The 24,018-nt window shown below is 33.4% G+C and overlaps 1 protein-coding gene across 2 annotated transcripts in view; it reads left to right on the top strand.

Moving 5' to 3' along the window:
• CSMD3 (CUB and Sushi multiple domains 3) overlaps window positions 1–24,018 on the top strand; it is an 857,474-nt gene that overhangs the window by 784,308 nt on the left and 49,148 nt on the right. For both annotated transcript variants that reach the window (XM_070391936.1, XM_070391937.1), the window contains 9 exons: window positions 1,959–2,147; window positions 3,953–4,138; window positions 5,382–5,576; window positions 8,955–9,128; window positions 14,825–14,998; window positions 16,687–16,860; window positions 17,675–17,860; window positions 20,243–20,416; window positions 22,514–22,696. In XM_070391936.1, coding sequence (XP_070248037.1) covers window positions 1,959–2,147; window positions 3,953–4,138; window positions 5,382–5,576; window positions 8,955–9,128; window positions 14,825–14,998; window positions 16,687–16,860; window positions 17,675–17,860; window positions 20,243–20,416; window positions 22,514–22,696 — 1,635 coding nt within the window. The remainder of the gene's footprint in view (window positions 1–1,958; window positions 2,148–3,952; window positions 4,139–5,381; window positions 5,577–8,954; window positions 9,129–14,824; window positions 14,999–16,686; window positions 16,861–17,674; window positions 17,861–20,242; window positions 20,417–22,513; window positions 22,697–24,018) is intronic.

A 24,018-nucleotide genomic window follows, 5' to 3' on the forward strand; every position in this document is an offset into this window, starting at 1 on the left:
ATTTTCCTAATCATTACTACTTTTCACTCAGTAATATTTATAAAGGTATGAGCTGAAAATACTATCAACATGAAATAGTCTTTTCTAAATGCCTTTCTGCTGATAAGGTCTACTGATACTGAATCAATAATTTTCTTATCGAGTAAGTTTATAAATAGTTTTCCACTATGTGAAGGTTGTATTCTATTTTTTTGCCATCTTATTCATGTCAGATGCCTTGAGTATATGCTCCATAAACTAATATTCAGAATAGTGTGTCATCTCTCTCTGTACAGTGTTAAGATGTGTTTCCCCAAGTCCATGGGTCATTATTAATTAGTTCAACTGAAAATTACTTTCATAAATATTTTACAAATAATTGTGACACAACAGTTCTAGTCATAGACTTAAATAAGTTTTTAATTTCAGTTCTAAAAATATACTCTCAAATTTTACTCATTAAGATACATTTGCATAAGTACATAATGTATAATAAAACAATTTTGTCTATCCACTTTGATTTTAAAACCACCTGATGATAGTTTAATTTTAATTTATTAACAGCTTGTCTTTTGCATATTAGAAGTATCTTATTACTAGCATCATATTACTAATATATATAGGTTTTATCCCACGATAGATTTTTAAAAATGTTTTTAGGCTTGCAAAGGAGAAATGTTATAAAAATATATTATTCAGTCATAATATAAGCATTAGTCCTTAAGATTTTTCATATTTGAATCTATGTTTAGATCATATGAACAATATAAATTTTGTATTAATGTTGTGCCCAAAGATGGCATTTAAAATTGAGCACATTAATTTATATTTTTAAAGACCAGAATAACTTAAAGAGAAACCATTCAAATCAAACAATTATAAGCATTAGATTATGTTCTATAATTTAAAACAAATTTGAATATAAATATAGTAAGAGCACCACTTTTAACCCCCAAAATAGTTTGACATGTTGAATGACCATGTATTTTTCCTTTAAAAGTAACAGGTTATGACATAAATATTCTAAGTCCAATCTACTTCCTACCATTTATCCATAAAGTCTAATTTTTCTCAGATGAATACATTGAAGTTACAAAGGGTAAATGGATTCTGCCAGGCTGAATATTCTCAAAGTACATATATGTGAAAAAGCCATTTGACATTATCTTGTGACATTTCAGACTTCTGGAGATAAAGTTTATTTTATTGGCTTTTAAAAAAATCTCCATATATAAGCACTTTTGACATCATGGAAACTCTTTAATAAACTGGGAGAAAAGATTATGGAATGGAGGGGATCTTTTTTAGACATCAAATGCATGATCTAACATGATATAGGTGTCTGGAGATAACTTCAAAGTGACATGTAAACAACATGATCTAAAATATGCCTACCAAGGCTGTGACATTTAGGCTCTTCAAATGACAGGAAATATAGCTTCCAAATTCTCTGAAATATTTATAGGGCTTTTGAACCTCTAGGTTGTTAAGAAAATATGACATTTTAATTTAGAAGGCATCTTTGGTGACAATAAAAATTAAAAGAAGAGTCCAGAGATAGTTATGTCTCATAAAAGCTATGTCAGTAGATTGTCAAGAGGATAGGAAATAACCTGACTGGTGTGACTCAGTGATTCAGGGTCGACCCATGAACCAGGAGGTCATTGATTCAATTCCCAGTCAGGGCACATGCCTGGGTTGCAGGCTTGATCCCCGTAAGAGTCATGCAGGAAGCAGCCAATCAGTGATTCTCTCTCATTGATGTTTCTATCTCTTTATCCCTCTCCCTTCATCTCTCTCTAAAATCAATAAAAGCATTTAAAAAAAAAGAGGGTAGGAAATAATATAACCATATGAAACAAAATTCACATGATGGCCTATTTTTAAGTCTGGTATTCACGGATAGATTTGTATAACTCTGGGCTGTAAAGAAGTGCTGGTGAATTAATTATACAGTGATACTTTTTTCTTTTGAAAAGCTTTCTACTGTAGTACACCAGAATCCCCACCTCATGGATACATCATCAGTCAGACAGGTGGGCAACTCAATAGTGTGGTCCGCTGGGCCTGTGACCGAGGATTCCGACTTGTTGGGAAAAGCAGTGCCGTGTGCAGGAAGTCTTCCTATGGGTATCATGCATGGGATGCGCCTGTCCCTGCTTGTCAAGGTAAAGTATTTTATTCAAGCAAAGATAAATACATTAATAAAAGATGAACCCTTCTTACTTTTTAATTTGGAACACTGTAATTTGCAAATATATAGATATTCAGAAGCATTTTATTGATGCTTCTCATGAAAATAAGGCTTAAAAACATAGAATGATAAATTTGAGAGTGTGACACGTTGCTTTAAATTCATTTGTTGTAGTGTGGTTTATGCCTTTACTCCATTCACTGTTATACAGACTTTGCTCATACATCTACCACTTCCATTACTTTGTTGTCAGAAAACAATTGACCCTGAGCTGGAGACTGTTCCTGTGGAGTCTGCAGAAGGAATAGAGAGGATAAGAGAGGCCAAGGTCACTGACGACTTTCACTCTGAGTATGCAAAAGTGTACTCTCAGAGCAACACATTTAAAAGGGGAAGATATAGCTAACCACCCCTTTATTTCTTCTTCACTCTTTAGCTAACTCAACAGAGATATCTCTTTTATTTTCATTTCAATTTTGTTAAAAAGTGAGGCATGGTTTGAACATTGCATACTGCTATAGCAAACAGGATGACAAGCTACTTAATAAACAAATGGCACATTTTTAGAGCTTTGAACTAGGTCTTGTTTTAAAAAGTTGTTGAGTCTCTTATAGCTAGGTATAGTCATAAAGATAAATCAGCATCAAGAAGATCTTACATCATTGGAATTTGAATATTTTTAGTTATTTGACATATCACATTATTTTGTCAATATGAAATTTAATTTTATATTTGATTTAGTCTACCCAAAAGGTGGAGATGTATATCACAATTATGAACCCTCACATTAAAATATTCATAACACTCTTAGTTAATAAATAACGGTTCTTATTTATAATCTACTTTAGGGAGGTGATTTTTTATAAAATAAATAAAATGTAAAATAGATCAATTAAAATTAAACAACAGCAAGTTAAAATGAGCGGAGAATACATATTACCTGACATCCAAAATGGCTTTACATACTTAGTAAACTGTGTTTTCTAATTCATGAAAAGGTAAATCTCATAGGCATGTCTAAATAAATGAGAAATGAAAAAATTATTATTTCTTTATTTTATTGATGCAGGAAACATTAACCACTTATTAGAATTCTGGGAAGTGTCATAACCGTACTGTATTGCAAACACTGAAGGTGCTGACTTCATGTAGAATATATGTTAATAAATGTGAAAATCTCTGCTTTCTATTGACCAATGAATAGCAGGAACATTTACCAATTCTTAGTATTAAATAATTTCTAGGAACTGGTTTTGTGAAAAATCTTTGATCTCATAATTTTAGAATCATAGGAATTTAAAATATCCTATATAATAAAAGGCTAATATGCAAATCGACCAAAGGGCAAAACGACCAGTCGCTATGACGTGCACTGCCCACCAGAGGGGAAAATGCTCAATGCAGGAGCTGCCCCCTGGTGGTCAGTGCGCTCCCACTGGGTGAGCGCTGCTCAACCAGAAGCACTGCGTGGGGTTCACAGCTGGTGAGCACAGAGGCGATGGCAGGGGCCTCTCCTGCCTCTGTGGCAACACTAAGGATGTCCGACTGATGGCTTAGGCCGTCCCCCAAAGGCTCCTGGACTGAGAGGGCAAAGGCTGGGCTGAGGAACCCCCCCCCCCCCCCGCTCCCCGAATGCACGAATCTCATGCACCAGGCCTCTAGTATATAAATAACCTCTAAATCATATAGAATTTGAATAAACATTAAAACAAATTTAAATAAACATCTAATCAATTGTTTTTCTGTTTCTATGACTTTGTATCTATGTATTTATTCTAGCAATTTCCTGTGGGATTCCTAAAGCTCCAACAAATGGAGGAATACTCACAACAGACTACTTGGTTGGAACCCGAGTTACCTATTTTTGTCATGATGGATATAGATTGTCATCTAAGGAACTTACCACTGCTGTATGTCAATCAGATGGTACTTGGAGCAATCATAACAAGACCCCTCGCTGTGTTGGTATGTGTGTTACTGAAATTTCATCATCTGTGTCTCTATTGGCATCTTACATGACTTGAAATTGTATGTATTATTTAAATTTTAGAACTAATCCATGAAATCTTGAAGTATGATATCTAAGAGGAAAAGGTAATTTGGCTATCTTACATAACAAAGTTTCATTTATTTTGCAAAAAGTCATCCATCAATCAACATGTGTTTTAATGTACAGGAAAAAAATGTTTTAGGCTTTCATTAATAAAATTATATTTCAATACTTTCAGCCCTGACTTTTAGAAGAATAAATGAATCTTCTGAGATGACCCATAATTTTTGTCTTTTGTTAGTATTCTTTAGGTAACTTATATTTAGAATATTTTCCATTGCTGCCATTACTACATTAGAAGGTAAATAAATATTATATAATGGTAATATAATATACTTCTGGTAAAATATTTGGTAGCAAAAAGATTAGAGAATGTTTGGGTTAAATAAGCTCTTTAATGTGTCTCTATATTTTGATTTTTTTTTCATTTAGTACTAAAATTAGCTGTTATTTCATTTAAAATGAGGGTGTTTAATTATTTTCAATCTTATTATGTCTAACAGTGCTTCTACTTACTAGTATGTTGAGCAAGTTTTGAATTAGCCAAAGTTTATTTCACAAATCTTGCATAAAAAAACATACTCGTAAAAATTTTTTTCTCAAAATATAGTCCCTTCAAAACTTCTGAAGAAATAAGAGAATAGGTTGTTCCATATCTTGCCTATCCTGACTAATGCTGCAATGAACATGAGAGTGCAGATATCTCTTCAAGATCTTGATTCATTTCCTTTGGATATATACCCAGAAGGGAGATTGCTGAATCATATGGAGTTTTACTTTTAATTTTTTTTTAGGAACCACTTTACTAGCTGTCTGTATGTAGTCCATAATGGCTGTACCAGGTTAAATTCTCACCAACTTGTATAAGGATTTCCTTATTCCACATTCTGTCAATTATACTGCTATAAAGCTGTACAAAGACTTTGAAGTGTGAAATAACAGGACATATTCAACTTCAAACTCTACCACAGAACTGTGGAGTGGAAAAGATTACATGAAAAAGAAATAGAAAGCAAATGCTAAAGGACAGTGTATGGCACAATAGTGAATGAATTAAGGCAGTGGTGATGTAAATGATGGAATAGACATGAGGTATGGTTAAGAGGTAGAATAAACATGACTGACTTATTCACATTTCTGTTCTTGGTTTTTATATAGTTGTCACATGTCCAAGCATCAATTCCTTTACCTTGGAACATGGAAGATGGCGAATTGTGAATGGTTCCCACTATGAATACAAAACCAAGGTAGTTTTCAGCTGTGACCCTGGTTATCACGGACTAGGTCCTGCTTCTATTGAATGCCTTCCTAATGGTACCTGGAGTTGGAGAAATGAAAGACCATATTGCCAAAGTAAGTATGCACTCTGCTCAACTTATTTCATAAGCTGTCTTTGGTGATTGATAGTTTTTTGATCACTTCTTTTTCCAAACACACGAGAGCAATGACATAATACAATTTTTAAAAGGTCATTTATTCTCATTGCATTTAAAATTTTTCTAATTTTTTATTAGTAAGTGCTTATGAAAAAAGCATTGGCTTTGGATTCAGAAATCTGTGTATTAATTCTTGGTCTATCACTTACTACAACAACTAGAAAATACTTATTGCATACGAATAATTTTCCAGGCACTACTTTTAGCCCCTTACATGTATTATTTTATTCCTTAGTTCCCATACTATAAATTAGTTGATATTATATCCATTTTCTCAAAAAGGAACCTATGCCCCTGATTTTTCATTTTGCACTACTCACAGAACCAATAAATGGTGGAGAAATGGGACTCAACCCAAGTAGTCTGACTATAACCCCATCTTCTATTCACTATCTATACTAATAAAAGGGTAATATGCTAATTAGACTGCACATCTTCCAGATGTCCTTCCAGACAAAGCCATGGTGCCAGGGACCGAGGCAGAGGAAGTTAGGGGCATTCAGGCCAGCAGGGGAAAGTAGTTAGGGATGATCAAGCCGGCAGGGGAGGGCATTTAGGGGTGGTCAGGCAGGCAGGCAGGTGAGCAGGTAGGAGTCAGCAGTCCCGAATTGTGAGAGGGATCCTGGATTGGAGAGGGTGCAGGCACCAGGGGGGAGGGGTGTCCCTCAGCCCAGCCTGCACCCTCTCCAATCTGGGACCCCTCGGGGGATGTCAGACTGCCGGTGTAGGCCATCCCTCTCACAATCCGGGACTGCTGGCTCCCAACCGCTCACCTGCCTGCCAGCCTGATCAAACCCTAATCACTCCCCTGCTGGCCTGGGCATCCCTAACTGTCCTCCTCTGAACACTGGTCACCCCCAACTGCCTCCCCTGCCGGCCCAGACACCCCTAACTGCCCTACCCTGCTGGCCTGTTCGCCCCCAATTGCCGTCCCTTGCCAGCCATCTTGTGGCGGCAATCTTGTGACAACATGGGGGAGGCCATCTTGTGATGACATGGGCGCAGCCATCTTGTGTGAGGGCATGACAGTCAATTTGCATGTTACATCTTTATTATATAGGATGAGAATGCATATCTCATAGTTATTATAAAAATTTAATGGTATGATGTCTTGAAAAATGTCAGTTAAGAACTTGATTCACAGCAAGAGCTCAATAAAGACTTATTGAATCAAATTAAGCATATTGTCTTTTTATGCATTTTTATAAATGTCTTATTTAGAGCAAATAACTATACATAGAATATTGAGATGAAATATCTCAAACTCCCTTTGAAGTAGTTTCCTTCAGTGCATTTATTGTTTACTTAGTGCCAGGAAATATGCTAGGCTGAAAATTAATCCTTTTATTTTGTGTCCAGCATAACTCTATGCCACCTATGGCATAGACACATATTTTATAAATAAACTGATAAAGGAGTCAGAAGTCTAATGTTGAGTAAGAAGTTTAACATAGCAAACAGCTATCTATGTGTAATAAGTACATACTTACATAGTTTTCTTCTACTTATATTCTATTTTAAAATTTATTTTTAATCTCTATGTAAACATAGGACTTTGGGGTTGTACTTTTATAAGATAGACATATTGATGGATTAAAATCCGCAAGATAGATATCTAAATTTTAATTGATATTCTAAAAATATGGCATCTGTATTTGTAAATTCTTACCCTATTTCTTAGGGCAGTGATGGCGAACCTTTTGAGCTCAGCATGTCAGCATTTTTGAAAAACCCTAATTTAACTCTAGTGCTGTGTCACATATAGAAATTGTTTGATATTTGCAACCATAGTAAAACAAATACTTATATTTTTGATATTTATTTCATATATTTAAATGCCATTTAACAAAGAAAAATCAACCAAAAAAATGAGTTCGCGTGTCACCTCTGACATGCATGTCATAAGTTCGACATCATTGCCTTAGGGTTTTCTCCCAGAATCTTTCCCTGCCTCCACCCTCATTTTTAAAAACAGAATTTCATTAAAAGGCACATAACATAGAGATATTTCAAAGAGTAGGAAAAATGATCTACAGCAGGAACATTAATCTTTCAATAGATGTTTGGTTCCTTTGTGCTCAGTCCTCCATTATGTAGAAGGGTTCAGTTGATCAATATGATCAGGTTTCTGCCCACAGCTACGAATGGGGAGCAACAAGGACTCTAACAAGTGCAACTCATTGAGAAAAAAATAGAAAAAATAGTAAATGTTCTGGTCCATTATTTACTCATTATTTAAATTAAAACAATATACATTAATATTATTAATGTTAATAAATAATATAGCTACCTCAAAGGATTATTTGGGCATTAGTTCAAAACTATCAATACATTTTAAGTTTTATATGCAACTATTTAAAGTTTGCAAATTTTCTATTTGTTTATCTCATGGCCATCTAAAGCCTGGAGCTGAAAGCCAGAGCTGGAGGCAGAATAAAATATATGGGCTGAAGGTGAAGTGTTGGATTTGGAGTTAGACTGCTGGACTTACATTTCGATTTAGCTATTTACAGGCTGTGTGACCTTATTACTTAATTTCTGTGTGTTCATATCATATCCTAATCTATACAATTCAGACCATGACTGAATCTATCTCAGAGTTCTGAGAATTACATAAATTAAAAGATTCGTAATATTTTCTGGTAACAAAATAAGGACTCAATAAACATAATCCATTATTCTTTTCTAGAAAGAGACTTCATTTGTAATCTTTAAATATGACAGAATATAAGAGCTGGGTTCTAAATGACCTAGCAAGTGAGTTAATCTCTCTTTTTCAATTTTTAAAACCTACAAACACAATGTGAAATATAATTATATCTAATGGCTCTTGTGAGAACCAAACGCTTCACATACAAAGCATTCTTTATAAACTACAGGGCCCTCAACAAAAGTAATTATAATTACTGTGTTAGCATTGTTCAGATGATGAGGAAACTTTGGCTCAGGTAAGTCAAAGGGATTGCCCACTGTCACTGGAAGAGTCAGAGAAAGATCTGGTGATTTTCCCACCCCTCTAAAACCAGGTTGGCTAAGTAAAAGGTGCAAATAAAACAGCTTCATCACATGTCACTGTAACTTCGAAGATTTTTATGGGACGTTAAAGGGGAGCAACTTTTAACTATGACATCTATTTTCTCTACATTTTTCACATTCATTCAAACATGGTTTACAGATGTCAGATTCATTGTAAATATGTGAAATCATAGGAAATTCAAAATGCTACAGGCATGGTTTAGTTACACGTGTGTATTAACTATGTATTTAAGAGTTTTCAATTTTTATTGTTTTGTAGTTATTTCCTGTGGAGAACTACCTACTCCTCCAAATGGAAATAAGATTGGAACTCAAACCTCCTATGGCTCCACAGCCATCTTTACCTGTGATGCGGGATTCATTCTTGTGGGCTCTGCTGTACGGGAATGCCTCTCATCGGGTCTTTGGAGTGGATCTGAGACCAGATGCCTAGGTACAACATTTTAACCAAACATTTTTTCTCCCCTCTGGAAAAGGGGAAACTTTCATTCACTCAGTAAGGATTCTAAAAAACTAGAAAATATTTAACTTTAAAAATGTCTCATGGTGGAAAAACTATTAAACAGATACCTCGGAAAGTTAATCAACTAGTATGGCAAATGAGACTCATGTCATTAAGGAGAGACACACTGTAGTCCAGGCATGGCGGAAATAAAAAGGCAAAAACTAATTTCTGAAAGTCATATGTCTGCCTACTCAGCTGCAGTAATCGTTGTAGCAATTAATTCATTCTAAACCATAGTTTCACCTATTTGCTTAAGATAATGACTAAAGAAGAAAAATAATTTCCACATTTAAATATCTTTCTCCCTTTTAACTTTACAGTTTCAACATGTGTAATATTACTTTCTATTAAAACTTTAAAATATCTATTTTTTCAAACCTGATTTTAAGACAAATAGTATTTTTCCCCCTTAAGGTTCTTTGAATTTATCATATATATATATATATATACTATGTAGTAAAAGACACTGAATTAGCCCTGGCCAGGTAGCTTAGTTGGTTGGAGTGTCATCCAGTACACAAAAAGGTGGCGGGTTGGATTCCCAGTCAGGGCACATATCTAGGTGGTGGGTTAGATCCCCCATTGGGCTGTGTGCAGGAGGCAAGGAGGCAACTGATCTACATCAGTGTTTCTCTCTCTGTCTCTCCCCTTCCCTTCCACTTTCTCTAAGAATCAATGGAAAAATATCCTCGTTGAGGATTAACAAAATAAATGGATAACTAACTAAATAAATAAATGCACACTGTTTTGCTAATAAGCTTGAAAATATTCATGGTAATGCGATGACAACTTGAAATTGCAAATATTTGGTTAGAGGTTTTGTAAAATTCCTCCCCCCGGACATATTTGTTAAAACACAGCAACAACAGTTCCTTTATAAGAGCACATACATTTAATGTGCAATATGAATACTGTATAAAAAAGTAAGTACATTATATCTTTATGTATTAATATAGGGTTAAATAATCAAATAAAAATATTTCCTAACAATTCCTAAACTGATTTTGGATATGCTGATTTCAAGTATGGATTATTTAGTTTACTTATACCTTTGAAAATCTATAGGAAAACTAAATTTAAAATATTATATTTTATGCCTCTATGCCCTTATGAGCTATTATTGTATATTACTTATTGACTATTGCCTATAGAGCAGGGGTGGGGAACCTTTTTTCTGCCGAGAGCCATTTGGATTTTTATAACATCTTTTGTGGGCCTACAAAATTATCAACTTAAAAATTAGCCCGCTATATTTGGTCAAACATTTAATTAACTCACCACTGATGCATTGGCAGGGCCAGACCAAATGATTTTGTGGGCTTTATATGGTCGGAAACCCTCCCGCCGCTGGCCACCCCCCCCTCCGCCTCCCACCCCCCTCCCCCCCCCCCCCCACCGCTATAGAGGGTGGTTTTATTCATCTATTTAGAATCCTGATTCTATTCTGTGAAAAGACAGGAAATAAAAGCAATATTTATGAGAAAACATTGTCTCTTAGTCTGTGAAGGCAACATCATCATCCATTGCAGAGGACATAGTGTTGACATCAGATATAAATTTAAAAGGATGTTGGTAGGAGGAAAACGCAGTTGCCAAACAAGCAAATCCTAGCTTCTTATGCTTACAGTGACCTTACAGATTCATGTAGTCCAGTCATTCTCTTATGTTTGAAAACAACTTGTCCTTAAAGCCCCAGACACTTTTGGCTTGGAATGCCACAAGAATATGCTTATAATTATTTATCTAAATAGAATGCATTTATTTCCAGTCCCCCAGCATTTTATTATGCATTTTTCAATTAAAAGACTTAACTTTGAACACGCATATGTCCACCTCTAGTCTAGATTCTACAAGTAGCATTTTGTTGTATTTGCTTATTGCCTATCTATTATCCTTTCAAGCCTCTATCAATCCATCAATTCATTTTATTTTTTGATGCATTTTGAAGTAAGTTGCAGAAATTGGTACACTTCATTGCGAAACATTTCAGCATGCATATCATTAGCCGGAGTGCAATATTTCCTTAACATTTTCTTTCCTTTTTTACTGTGATAAATTGTATGTACAATGACATGCACATATCATAAATACACTTTAGATGAGTTTTGACAAGTATGTACTCCTATGTAACTCAAATCACAGTGTAGTTACAAAGCATTACCCTTACCTCAGAAGGTTCCCATGGCCCTTCCCAGCCAGTCAGCAGCTCTTCTCCCCAACCCTGAGACAATAACTATTCTGATTTTTTTCATATATGTTAGTTCTCCCTGTTCTAGAAATTCATTTGAATGGATTCCTAAAATATAGACCCTTTTGTGTAAGGCTTCTTTCATTCTCTTTCATCTATGCTGATACGTGTATCAGTAATTTTTCTCTTATGATTTAGTAGAATCCCATTGTATGAATCTGCCATACTTAGCCATTCCTCTGTTGATGGACACCTGGGCTCTGGTCAGTTTGGGACTATTATTAATAAAGTTCCTATAAATATTCATGTAAAACTGATTAAAGCTGCTATGAATATTTGTATAAAACTCTTATTGTGGGTATATGCATTTATTTTTTTGGATATTCAGGTGTAAAATTCCTGGTAGAGTTCTGGTGGTCTCACAATTTCTCCAGCATGTGGTACAATCAGTTTTTTTTTTATTTTATTCATTCTGTTGGGTGCATAAAGCTATTTTACAATATTTTAATTTGCATTATATTGATAACTACTGATGTAGTACAGTTTCTTGGGCTTATTGGCCATTTGTAAATTTTCCTTTGTGAAGTGGTAAAGTATCTTTTATATTGAATTGCCTTTTATTATGAACTGTAAGAGCTCTCTGTATATTCTGGTTGCAAGGTCTTCATTATTATGTGTTTTCTGAATATTTCCTCCCAGTCTGTGACTTGTGTATTCATTTCATAATGGTATCTTTTGATGTGTGGAAGTTTTAAATTTAGATAAAGCTTATCTTATCTTTTATTTTTTATTTTTGGTTATTGCTTTCTGTATCTTGTTTAGAAAACCTTTGCTCAACCATAAGTCACTACAATTTTCTTTCATGTTTTCCTCTAGAAATTTTAGTTTTGGTCTTACTTTTATACCTATTATCTATTTTTAAGATGTTGCTATTGAGGTGTGTGTGTGTGTGTGTGTGTGTGTGTGTGTGTGTATTTTCCTCCCCAGAAGGATATTTGGCATTATTTATAAAATATATATTTTTTTGAAATTGTGTATGTCAGTCCTACAAATTTGTTCTTAATTTTCAAGGCAACTTTGGATACTGTAGGGCCTCCACAGTTTCATAAAACTTTAGAAATTAATTTATTGATTTTTATTTTTAAAAATACTTGGTAGGTTTTGATCAGGATTGCACTGAATCTATAGATCATTTGTGGAGAATTAGCATCCAACAATATTGAAGTTTCCGATTATGAACATAGTATTTTTAGTATATTTATTTCTTTATTAATGTTTTTTTTAACTTTTTTTGCAATAGCAATATTTTGTATTTTTAGCATAAAGTTAATGAATGTCTGTTGCTAAATTTATTCCTCATAATGTTCAGTATATTTATAATATTATAAGTGAAATTGTTCATTTTTAATTACACTTCCAGTTGTTTGCTGTTAGTATATAAAAATATAACTATTTAAAATACTTATCTAGTATCCTGCAACCTTGCTAAACTTTCTTATTAGTTTTAGGGTTTTCTTAAAATAGGATTTTCTACATATATATTATCTAAGCACAGAATAGTTTTCCTTTTGTTCTCCAAATTTATGTTCTTGTTTCTTTTTGTATATTAATGTATTGCAATGGATAAGGCCAATCAAGCAATGTCAAATAGAACTGTTATTAGTGGGGACACCCATGTGCCCACCTCTCACTGGTGGAAGTGGGCTTCTTGGGTTGTTGCAGCAGTAAAAATTTCCTGAGGCCCCTATGGGAGGATGAGGTGTCGTAGAAAGTTTTATTTCTGTGGAAGTAAACCCATGGGTTTCCAAGGCCCATCTCCCTTGTCCCACCATGGCTTTGAACTTCAGCAGGCCCAAGATCAAAGCCACTGCCTGTAGCCTCCATTCCATATTGAAGCACAATTCAGTCCAGCATCTGGCTCGGTTAGCTTGTGTTCCCTGCTGCAGTTCATTGTGTGTGGGGTCTACATGGCCCTGGGCCATCCACGTCTAGGGCCACATGACTATGGCAGGACCAAGGGCTAGTTCAAGGAAGCAGGAGGAAAGCAAGAGAAATGTCTTCTTTTACCAGTTCTGTTACTAGCTAGCTAGTATTAATTATTAATAAGAGGAAAGGAGCAAAGGGGAGGCCAGACATTGTAAGAATGGTCACCTGGGTAGCTTCACCAGGAAGCTGCAATTTCACACTCCCCAGGTAACCACCGATCCATTCCCTGCCAATCATGGGGGAAGAGGAAGATGGGCACAAGCATAGTGAAGTTGAAATGACTAGGGAAGATGTTTATCTGTCAGTCTAACCTGGGCTTTTGGCCAGATTGGTGGAGCCAAAGGAAGCTCCTGAAAAGTTGGGAGTACATAATCCCCAAAGGAATTCTCCTTTAATATGGTATGTTACAGTGGTTGATTTTGCATCTTAAACCAACTGTTCATTTTTGGATAAATGCCAGATATTCTGTATAATTATTTATGTTTCTAGACTGATGGTCATAAAAGACATTGCTCTTTTCATGGTTTTTTCCCCCCAGGATTATTATTGCAACTAGGATTACCTCATAAAACAAGTTAGGAAGTGATTCTTTCTTTTCTATTTGATAGAATTTACAAGTGAAAATGTTGGAGCCAGAGTGTGTGTGTTTTTGTGTGTGGAAAGGGTTTTAAGAATATAAATATTTTTAATAGATAAAGAACTAGTAGAATTTTTTATTTTCTTTTTGTGTTCACTTTGGTATGATATCATTTTCAAAGAATTTGTCTTCTTCTGAACTGTTAAATGTACTGGCATCAAGCTCTTCTGTATATTTTCTTATAATTTTATTTTTGGTAAGCTTGTAGTGATATCACTTCATTCCTGTTTTTGGTAATTTTGTTATCTCTAATTTTGTGTCGATGAGATTAGCCAGGGGTTTTACCAATTTGTTGCCTTTTTTAAAAAAATAAGTTTTAGTTTAGATGACATTCTCTATAGTTTTTCTGTCTTCTTTTTATTTCTTTAACTGTCTATAAAGTAATCTTCCATCTACCTACTTTAGTTTTACTTCTCTTTTTTATTTTGCTCTTCTTTTTCCTCTTATTATGGTAGAATCTTAGATCATTGATTATATATCTTAACTTTCTAATAAAAGCACTTCATCATATAAATTTCCCCACCGAGCACTGCTTTATCTGTATTTCTCAAATTTCGATGTTACATTTTAATTTTTAGATTGAAATTCTAATTTCTTATAGACCCAAGTGTTACTAAAAGTGTTTTTTTAAATTCTCTAATACACGGCATTTTATTGAGTATCTTATGACATATTATCATATTTGCATTATATATATATATATGTCATGCTTCTAAGTAAACTTTAAAAGTTTAGTAATGTTACATATGTATATACATACACAAATAAAATATAGATCACAGTTTTAAAAATATCACTTTCTGACCATTTCAGCGGGTCACTGTGGAATTCCAGAACTCATTGTGAATGGTCAAGTCATTGGAGAAAATTATGGATACAGAGACACAGTTGTTTATCAATGTAATCCTGGTTTTCGATTGATTGGTTCTTCAGTGAGAATATGTCAGCAGGATCACAATTGGTCTGGTCAACTCCCATCCTGTGTGCGTAAGTAAGCATGGCAGAAGTAATTAGAGACCTCTGTTCTCATGCAATAACCAGTAAATTTTTTTCTTAGTTAAGTTATGTAAGTATACACACACACACACACACACACACACACACATATTTGTGTATGTATATGTAAATTCTATTATGTTTCCTTACACCACTGAATCCCCAACAGTACATAATAGTTTCACATAATATTCTGTCCTTTTTTGGACCTGAAAGTTATTTTCAATGGGTTTCTTATTTTTTTCTCCTAATTATTTCCTTTCCCAATTACTGACATTTATATTAAAACTGATGTTAGAAAATGAGAACAAACACTGCAAATATGTTGTAATTGTAACATGATAGGATCATACAATTGAGATTTTGGCAGCTTCAGATAAATAATGCATGTGACTTTTAGTGTGTATTCACAGAAAATACATATTCTATAACTAATCACATCCATGTGTATAAATTTCATCATTGTCAATTTTTATACAATCAACAGAAATTCTAGTTTCATGTAAAATACTTTTGTGTGTTGAGGTTTAATAAGATAATACAGTGTATATTTAAAAATTAAAACTACTTTTCTAAGGTGTACACACTCCCCCCCACCATACACACAAATACTGAATGTCTGATCATGACTTACAGACAGCAAAATTATGTTTGTGCCTTTCCTAGATTTTTTCCATTTATATTCAAGCATAGCCAACTATGCTTTTTGAATAATTAAACTATAAATGAAAATTGGCCCTTGGGGTAAAACAGATTTCTTTATCAATAATTTTAACAAGAATAAGATGCAGTTAAATTTCCAAATGAGTAGGTGGACATTAACAATACAGCTGAAGAATAACTGCTCTTGGGTCATTTCAAAGATACTAAAAGTGACCCTGGTTTCTCATTGTGCCCAATTATGAAGGACTATTACTTGAGTTGCTCTGATTATAGAGTGAGATGATGCTGTGCAATAGTTCGTAGAAATACGAAGTGTTTGGGAAGAGCCAGCCCTGCATAAAATCAGGAATGGAACTGTAACACTACAATGATTTAAATAATTCATTAATTGATACCATTATTTACAAACAAAATTGTGCTACATTGTCCAATATCAATTGTGAAGAAAATAAACTGGTAAGAATTCTAATACAGCATCATTTTTATGGTTCACATTTTATAGTCACATTAAATTATTCTGCAAACACACCTTTGCTTATCCATCTATTGTTTGTAAAAATTGATGGTATAAATATTAAAATAAATAACTTCAAAGTTAAATACAAAAACCGCCTTCAGCTATCTTCCAATTCTTGACTGGAAAAGGAAAAGTGGTTCAGTTTCATTCCCTTCTGCTACTAATGACATCAGCCGTGCCCAGATTTTTAAATTTTAGTCTTCTCTCCCCTCCTCCTGCCCGCCCCAAAATAAAGAGAATAAAAAGGTACCATGAAACTCTAAACATTGTGCACCACAATGGCAAATGATGGTCTACTTATTAATGTAATATTCCTTTTAGAGTAGATTGTTTTACCATTCTAAATTGTTCCTTTACATTAGTAAAAGTACTTTAGATATGTTGTCACATAAAAGTCTCTTCTTCCTACAGTGTTTGAAATGGTTAAGGGTAGTTGTCGTGATTACTGATAACCAAATATTGTTTTGTGATTCCCCTGACCCCAACTTATTGCTCTTAGCTGTCAGCTGTGGTCACCCTGGTAGTCCGATTTATGGAAGAACAAGTGGAAATGGATTTAACTTTAATGATGTGGTAACATTCTCTTGCAATATTGGGTATCTCATGCAAGGGCCAACAAAGGCACAGTGTCAGGCCAGCAGACAGTGGAGCCATCCCCCACCAGTGTGCAAAGGTAAGAGACTAACTCTGGTCCAGCTTAGAGCATGGTAATAATGTGTCTGTGTAAACGTAGATGATAACATTTGAAACAGCTGGGGCAGAACAGTGGCCCGTTTTCAGCTACTCAAACAAAAAGATTTAATGTTAATATCATCTCATTATCAATGCTTTCCGTCTTCCTTACTTTTTAACTTCTTTCTTTTTTAAGTTAAAACTAGCAGGTTTAATTTCAGCTGCTTAACTTTAATAGCTTTTATCTATTTTGTGACTACATACAAAAAGTCTTTAAGATTCTTTTACCTCCAATTTACTCCAAATTAATGGAACTTACATATGGCCTTTTGTTTTCATATTTTGGAAAAATATGTTTGAGGCCTGAGTTACCATGATAGCTGAATTGGGAGTGGGTTTATTTATTGTTCTCTGCATAGAAACTGATTAAAGATAATTTTTTGGTGTTTTTTCATTTTGTAAATAAGCATGGTATACTTCATATTGTCTCATAAAATTCAACCAAATCATCATAATCTTTACATTATTTTATGGTTTAACTACAGTTTAAAAAGTATCATTTTTAAAATTTATACTCAGCATAATTCTTATGGAGTTGCTATTGTTAAAAATATTTGCAAAAAAGTTTTCTTCTTTATTTTAAAAATTGCCCAGATTTTATTTCATTATCTTAGATAGTCAAGATATTAATTTTATTTCTGAAATATTTAATTTGCTTTATGAAATGTACCTTTACAACTAAATTTCTTATAGTAATCTATGTTAGGTATATACATATTACTTAAAATACCTTTTAAATTTGTTCATTTGGTTAGTGGTGAACTGTTCTGATCCTGGAATTCCACCCAATTCCAAAAGAGAAAGTAAAATAGAACATGGGAACTTCACCTACGGTACTGTTGTATTCTATGACTGCAATCCTGGATATTTTTTATTTGGATCTTCAGTTTTGATATGTCAACCAAATGGACAGTGGGACAAACCTTTACCAGAATGTATCAGTAAGTAGATAATGTGAATTCTTCCTTCAAAAATGCCATGTAAGCAGCATGGATATTTATTGTCTTAGAAAATATCTAGAGCTATGTATCAGAAGGATTTTGTTTTTAATTATTATTTTAATTTGCTTTAACTTTATTATTTCATTGTTTTGAAATTATACTTTCCTACATGCTTCCAATTCAATTCCCAGATGTCATTCTTATTAATATTAATGTGCTGAGTAGCTCTCTGTCATTCTTTGACTTTGAATTTTGATAGAGCAGATAGAATATGGAAAGCACACACCTTTCATTTCATCCAAAAAGACAACATTTTTATTGTCTTTGGTACTACTATTTCAGATTTCATTTAAGGTAATAGTAGTCTTCATATAAACAACCACTAGGGCTTCAGAATACTTGAGGATTTAAACAAAAGTGTTACTTAAAACATACTGACCATAAATATTTATCATATTTAGATTCATACACATATGGATGCAGTAAGTATTAATATATAAAATCAAGTCATTGAATATTTAGTGAGTATATTTTGTTAAATGTTATGTTGGAGTTGTAGAATATAAATAAGATAAATTATACCAGATATTCACATATCTATAGTGATATAATAGTGAAAATAATTTAACAGAAATAAATAAAAATTATGTAAGGACATAGGGAAGTGAACATAAATTCTAGGAATTCAGTAAGTATAGCTAAGTTTCTCAAAGAATTGGTGAATTTTGGACATGATAGGAAAGATAACTTTATAGATTGAACGAGTATTGTGTCAAAAAGTCATTGTGGCCCAGCCAGCGTGGCTCAGTGGTTGAGCTTTGACCCATGAACCAGAGATCACAGTTCGATTCCTGGTCAGGGCACATGCTGGGGTTTCAGGATCAATCCCCAGGGTGGGGCATGCAGGAGGCAGACGATCAATGATTCTCTGTCATCATTGATTTTTCTATCTCTCTCCCTTCCTCTCTGAAATCAATATAAATATGTTTTTTGAAAAGTCATTGTGCACAAAAAAGAAAAAGGAAAAAATTCTATGAAAAAAATAAAAAAGTCATTGTACAAATAATTTTTGATTATGCTTAATTTTTAAATTATAAAATATTTTATGGTCATATTTTATTTAGAGGCCCTTACTTCATGGGGTGGGATTTTTTTAAAAAAATTGTAGCACCATTCATGCACTAATTAATAAATAGAAGTTTATTCAATGTCTATTAAATTTCAGATTCTATGCAAATAATTAAGTCAATTGTTATTTCTTTTCTTAAAGTGCATTTGACTTTCTTATTGTGCACTCACTGGTCTAATAGCTTCATTAATTTAGTTACTTGGCCTTGTGTGGTGGCTATAACATTCAAGTTAAAATATTTTGTAGGACATGGAAACATGAACTTCAGATTTTCATAGCTCTCATATACTTTTTTGCCTTTCTTTGTTTCATAGCACTCCCTGATAATGTGGGATTTATTAAGTTTGTGTCTATTGTGTGCTATTTAATATTCTAGAGTATTATTGTATTCAGTATTTTTTCAAGTTTGTTTCAAAGGGAGATACAGCCCTAACCGGTTTGGCTCAGTGGATAGAGTGACGGCCTGCGGACTGAAGGGTTCGATCTGGTCAAGGCCATGTACCTTGGTTGTGGGCACATCCCCAGTAGGGGGTGTGCAGGAGGCAGTTGATCGATGTTTCTCTCTTATCGATGTTTCTAACTCTCTCCCTTCCTCTCTGTAAAATATCAATAAAATATATTAATATATATATGCCCTTGACCAGGATCAAACCTGGGACCCTTTCTGTCTGCAGGCCGATGCTCTATCCACTGAGCCAAACCGGTTAGGGCTATAAAATATATTTTTAAAAAAATAAAAAATAAATAAAGGGAGATACAGTAAGTTCCCAAACTACCTCTACATTATAAAGAAAATTCAGCCTCAAAATTCTTCCTTTTTAATTGCTGTAGAGGCTCATTTTAAATCTCATTAGCATCCTATGCCCTTAATTAGCCAACCCACATATACTCTTCTCACTAATTTGCACATCCTTATTTAGGCACATATGTACTTCAAATCCATGCACACGTGCATATGAACATAGAGTCACCACCCCCGTACATGCAGACTTATGCTCATTCAGTCGTTTATGCTTACTTACATTGTTCCTGTGAAACTCATGCTCACAGTGAGTGGCATACCAGAATTGCTCCTATAGCTCCAACTTCCATTTCATTTTTTTTAAAGACAGGTTTCACATAGATGTTTGATTTCTGGTGGTTGTATATACTTAAATAGATTATTCACTTTTGGTTTATTTTGTAGAAAGTTGGTGCAGGTTGTTCGATAGGAGATATAAAAAAATTTTATATCCAATAATTATGTATTGTAGTGATTGACTGTGGACACCCTGGCGTTCCTCCTAATGCAGTCCTGTCTGGGGAGAAGTATACCTTTGGGTCCACTGTTCACTATTCCTGCACAGGAAAGCGTAGCCTTCTAGGCCATTCATCAAGGACCTGCCAGTTAAATGGCCATTGGAGTGGATCACAACCTCATTGTTCAGGTACCACTTAGAAAATTGGACAATGTGTGTTGGAAATTACATTATTATTATTAGAAATATATGCACAAAAGAGATAAAAATACTACATTTGTTTTCTAAAAATATGAGAGAAGCTATAACATTATTTGTACATTTATTGTAATACTTAAGGTAATATAAATTCAGAGCCTAAATTAATTCTAATCCTGTAGATCATGAGTGACAGATATATGTTTTGAATTGTTTTGTGGCTAATGTAAAGAATTACTGGTTTTAGAATGCTATTTTGTGTAAAGTGCTTTGTTCATTAAAATGGTGAGCTACTGAAGTTTATGTAGCTATTCTATTTTAGTGGATTGCAAATAAAATTTTTCCCAGAAGGCGATGTTATTTCAGTGATTTTTCTGTTAGAATTTGTGTCCATTAAACTTTTTAAACAATTGGTTGCTTAATAGCATACTTTAAAAGAAAGACTTAAATGTTTTCTTCAATTAAACTAAGCCAAGTTTTATGAAAGATATTTATCTTTTCTAACTTTCTTTTTTACTAACATGCAACATATAACTTCTGAGCTTCCATAGCCCCACATTGTTCTGTTATTACTATCTTAAAATAAGTGAATATGAGGGATATTTTTAATTAATAATTTGTTAGCAGAGTGAGTGTTTGATAAATCTTTTTGAGCTGTTTAAACTAAAACTTTTCTCAAAATATCATTTAAGTTTTATATCTGTGATGTCTTCCTATTTGATCATCCCTATTTGTTCCACTAACCAGATAGTAGTGCTTATTTTTCTGCCTGTTTTGCTTTATATAGTATTTCAATTATGTTTATATTATTATATATCTGTGGAGAGCATGGTGAACACTTATTAGGAGTTCTGTTTACATTGTTTTGCATGTAGGGTTCTTTATTTCAGAATCTCCTTGTAACTAGTGGTTAATATCTATGAAGTAACTTTATGGGACTTCAAATGTAATCTATAGACTTCTAAAACTATCAGATAACTGATTATACATAGTCACATACCATTACATATATACACCTCAATGTATTTGGAAATTGCTGCTAAATTGCTAAAAATAAATTGTACATAGATATTTAAAGGTGTAATACTTATCTTAAAGTTTGTGTGGTTGTTAATATTACATCTCATGAAAATGAGGAAGTGTAAAGAAGGATTTCAAATACACAGGGCTTGTCAAAAGGCATGTAGACAGAAAGAGAGCATTTCCAGTACTTAAGAATCTCTCTCTTTCTTCCTCTTCCTTCCTTCCGTCCTTCCTTCCTTCCTTCCTTCCTTCCTTCCTTCCTTCCTTCCTTCCTTCTTCCCTCCTTCCCTCCCTCCCTTTCTCTCTCTCTCTCTCTCTCTCTCTCTCAATACCGATACTACAGCAATTTTGATTAGAATTGTTTAAGAAATGATAAGGGATTAAGTAAATTCTTAACACTAACATAAAAAGGTGAACACCTAGTCACGAACAAAATCCTTATTAGAACTTACATAGAGTTTCTAATCTTTGATTATTTGCAATTTATTTTTGTATTTCATATATGAGATTTATGCAGCTCATTTATCTTGATCGGTCAGTAGTCATTGGTAGAGAAAATTAGAGAGTGAAATTTTAATTTACAGGAAATACTGTATGAAACATTAATATTTTCTGGTACATTACAATCCTAATTTAACAACAATAAAATGATTGTCAGTAATTAGAAAATTCAGAGAAGGACACATGAAAATTACCAAATCCAGTTCTTTAATTTTAGTTTTGTAAACCCATTGTCAAACATAGAACTGTCAGTTATAAATCTTCCAATAACCTGATTATTGACCAAGTTCTGGAAGTACTAACGAAATGACATTAACCTATTTAATAGATCTAAATATCACTGCTAAGGAAAATAATACCATACTCTGCAACTACTTTCTTTTTCACTTAGGCTTTTTCTTATGACTGGACTCAGATGGGAAATATGAATATGATTCTACCCAGTCAACTTACCATGTTAAAAACAACTTGCACAAAATCCATGCCTATAAGAATATTGGACAAAAACATGAACATAGTAAATGCTTATTGAAATAAATTAACTTGTACTGTACTGAATTACAGGTGATGCTACTGGTACATGTGGGGATCCGGGTACCCCTGGTCATGGTTCTAGACAGGAAAGCAATTTCAGAACCCAAAGTTCTGTACATTTTGCTTGTGATACTGGCTATATCCTTCATGGTTCAGAAGAAAGAACATGTTTGGCCAATGGCAGCTGGACTGGAAGGCAGCCAGAATGCAAAGGTAAACTCAAGCAGAAATTAAATGTATTGAAATTGCTGGAATTTAATGTGTACCCAAATTCAATTTGTTAGTATTACTGAAATTACTCTTACCAATTCTTAGTGTCCCCGACCATGGAATAAAAGCAGGAGTATTCCAGTTTTACTGGCAACATCCTATATATGATAGGTAATAATTTTTAAAAAATATTTCTGATGGGTCATTTATAGATAAACATTGTTCACATCTTAGCAAACATCTGAGTTGAAAAGTTAAACATATTTTTTAAAAAGGTTTATTTTTCCCCTGTATCACAGTGCTCTCTTGTAGACACTTTTGGGGAAAGCAATTGGTTGTTCTTACATCAACCTTACTCCAGATGTATTTTAGTTTTTAGGTTTGTAGAAATGGAAAGATATAAAGATGCCTAACTATAAATGAGATTTTTATGCATAGGTTACATTGTTTGAAACTAGAATTTTTTAAATGTAGGGTGCTTGAATAAAATTTTTAATTGTTCTGACTGACATATTTAACATAGTTAAGTCTTTACAAGAATGGATAGAAAATGAAATGTTGCTGGAAAATTATTCTTATAATTTAAATGTTCTTTTCAAGATAATTTTAGTGTAAAAACTCAACGTGTAGAGGTATCTTTGAAACTTAATATCATATCAAAATGTATTGGTTTTATAAATAGGAAATAATTCCCAACAGAATTTCTTGACATTTTTTGATTGATTGCATTTCAGAAACATTTTATTGTGTTTAAAACTAGGATCCATATTCTAGGAAAGATAGTTATCCTTTTTTAAAATGGACCAAATTTAGAAATCTTAATTCAGACAGCATTACAACTCAGTTGCTATTATAGGAAAGGAGTTGCTGGAGAAAGTTGTTGAGCAAAAGACAGGAAGACTTAACTATTCACTTTATTACTCAAACTGACTTTGAAAAGGCAAAGTCTCTATAGTGGTGTCATACATGAGGAAGCTAGCCCTTTGTTCAGCTTAACTGCAAAATAGTTTTTAGATGGAATACAACCTGGTGCTGACTTTTTATCTGTAAAATGCACTTCATAGATAAAAAAGAACAAGAAACGATTAAAAATAGCAGAATGAATATTTTTATCATAAATGGTGCTCATACAAATAATTTAGAAAAAGTTTCTAGTAGATAAATGGACAAAGAAAATGAACAGAAAATAAAGAAGAGCAAAAAATGCAACCTATCGAGAAATATTTAATATATCTACTAATCAGAAAATTATAAACATCATTTTACCTCTTTTAATATGAAATTCTTATGTATATGCAACAAAACTAGAACTTTAAAAACTTTTC

Source organism: Myotis yumanensis, unplaced genomic scaffold (assembly GCF_028538775.1).
Source record: "Myotis yumanensis isolate MYYU_CA2020_CCGP unplaced genomic scaffold, mMyoYum1.0.hap1 SCAF_15, whole genome shotgun sequence".
Taxonomy (NCBI): Eukaryota; Metazoa; Chordata; class Mammalia; order Chiroptera; family Vespertilionidae; genus Myotis; species Myotis yumanensis.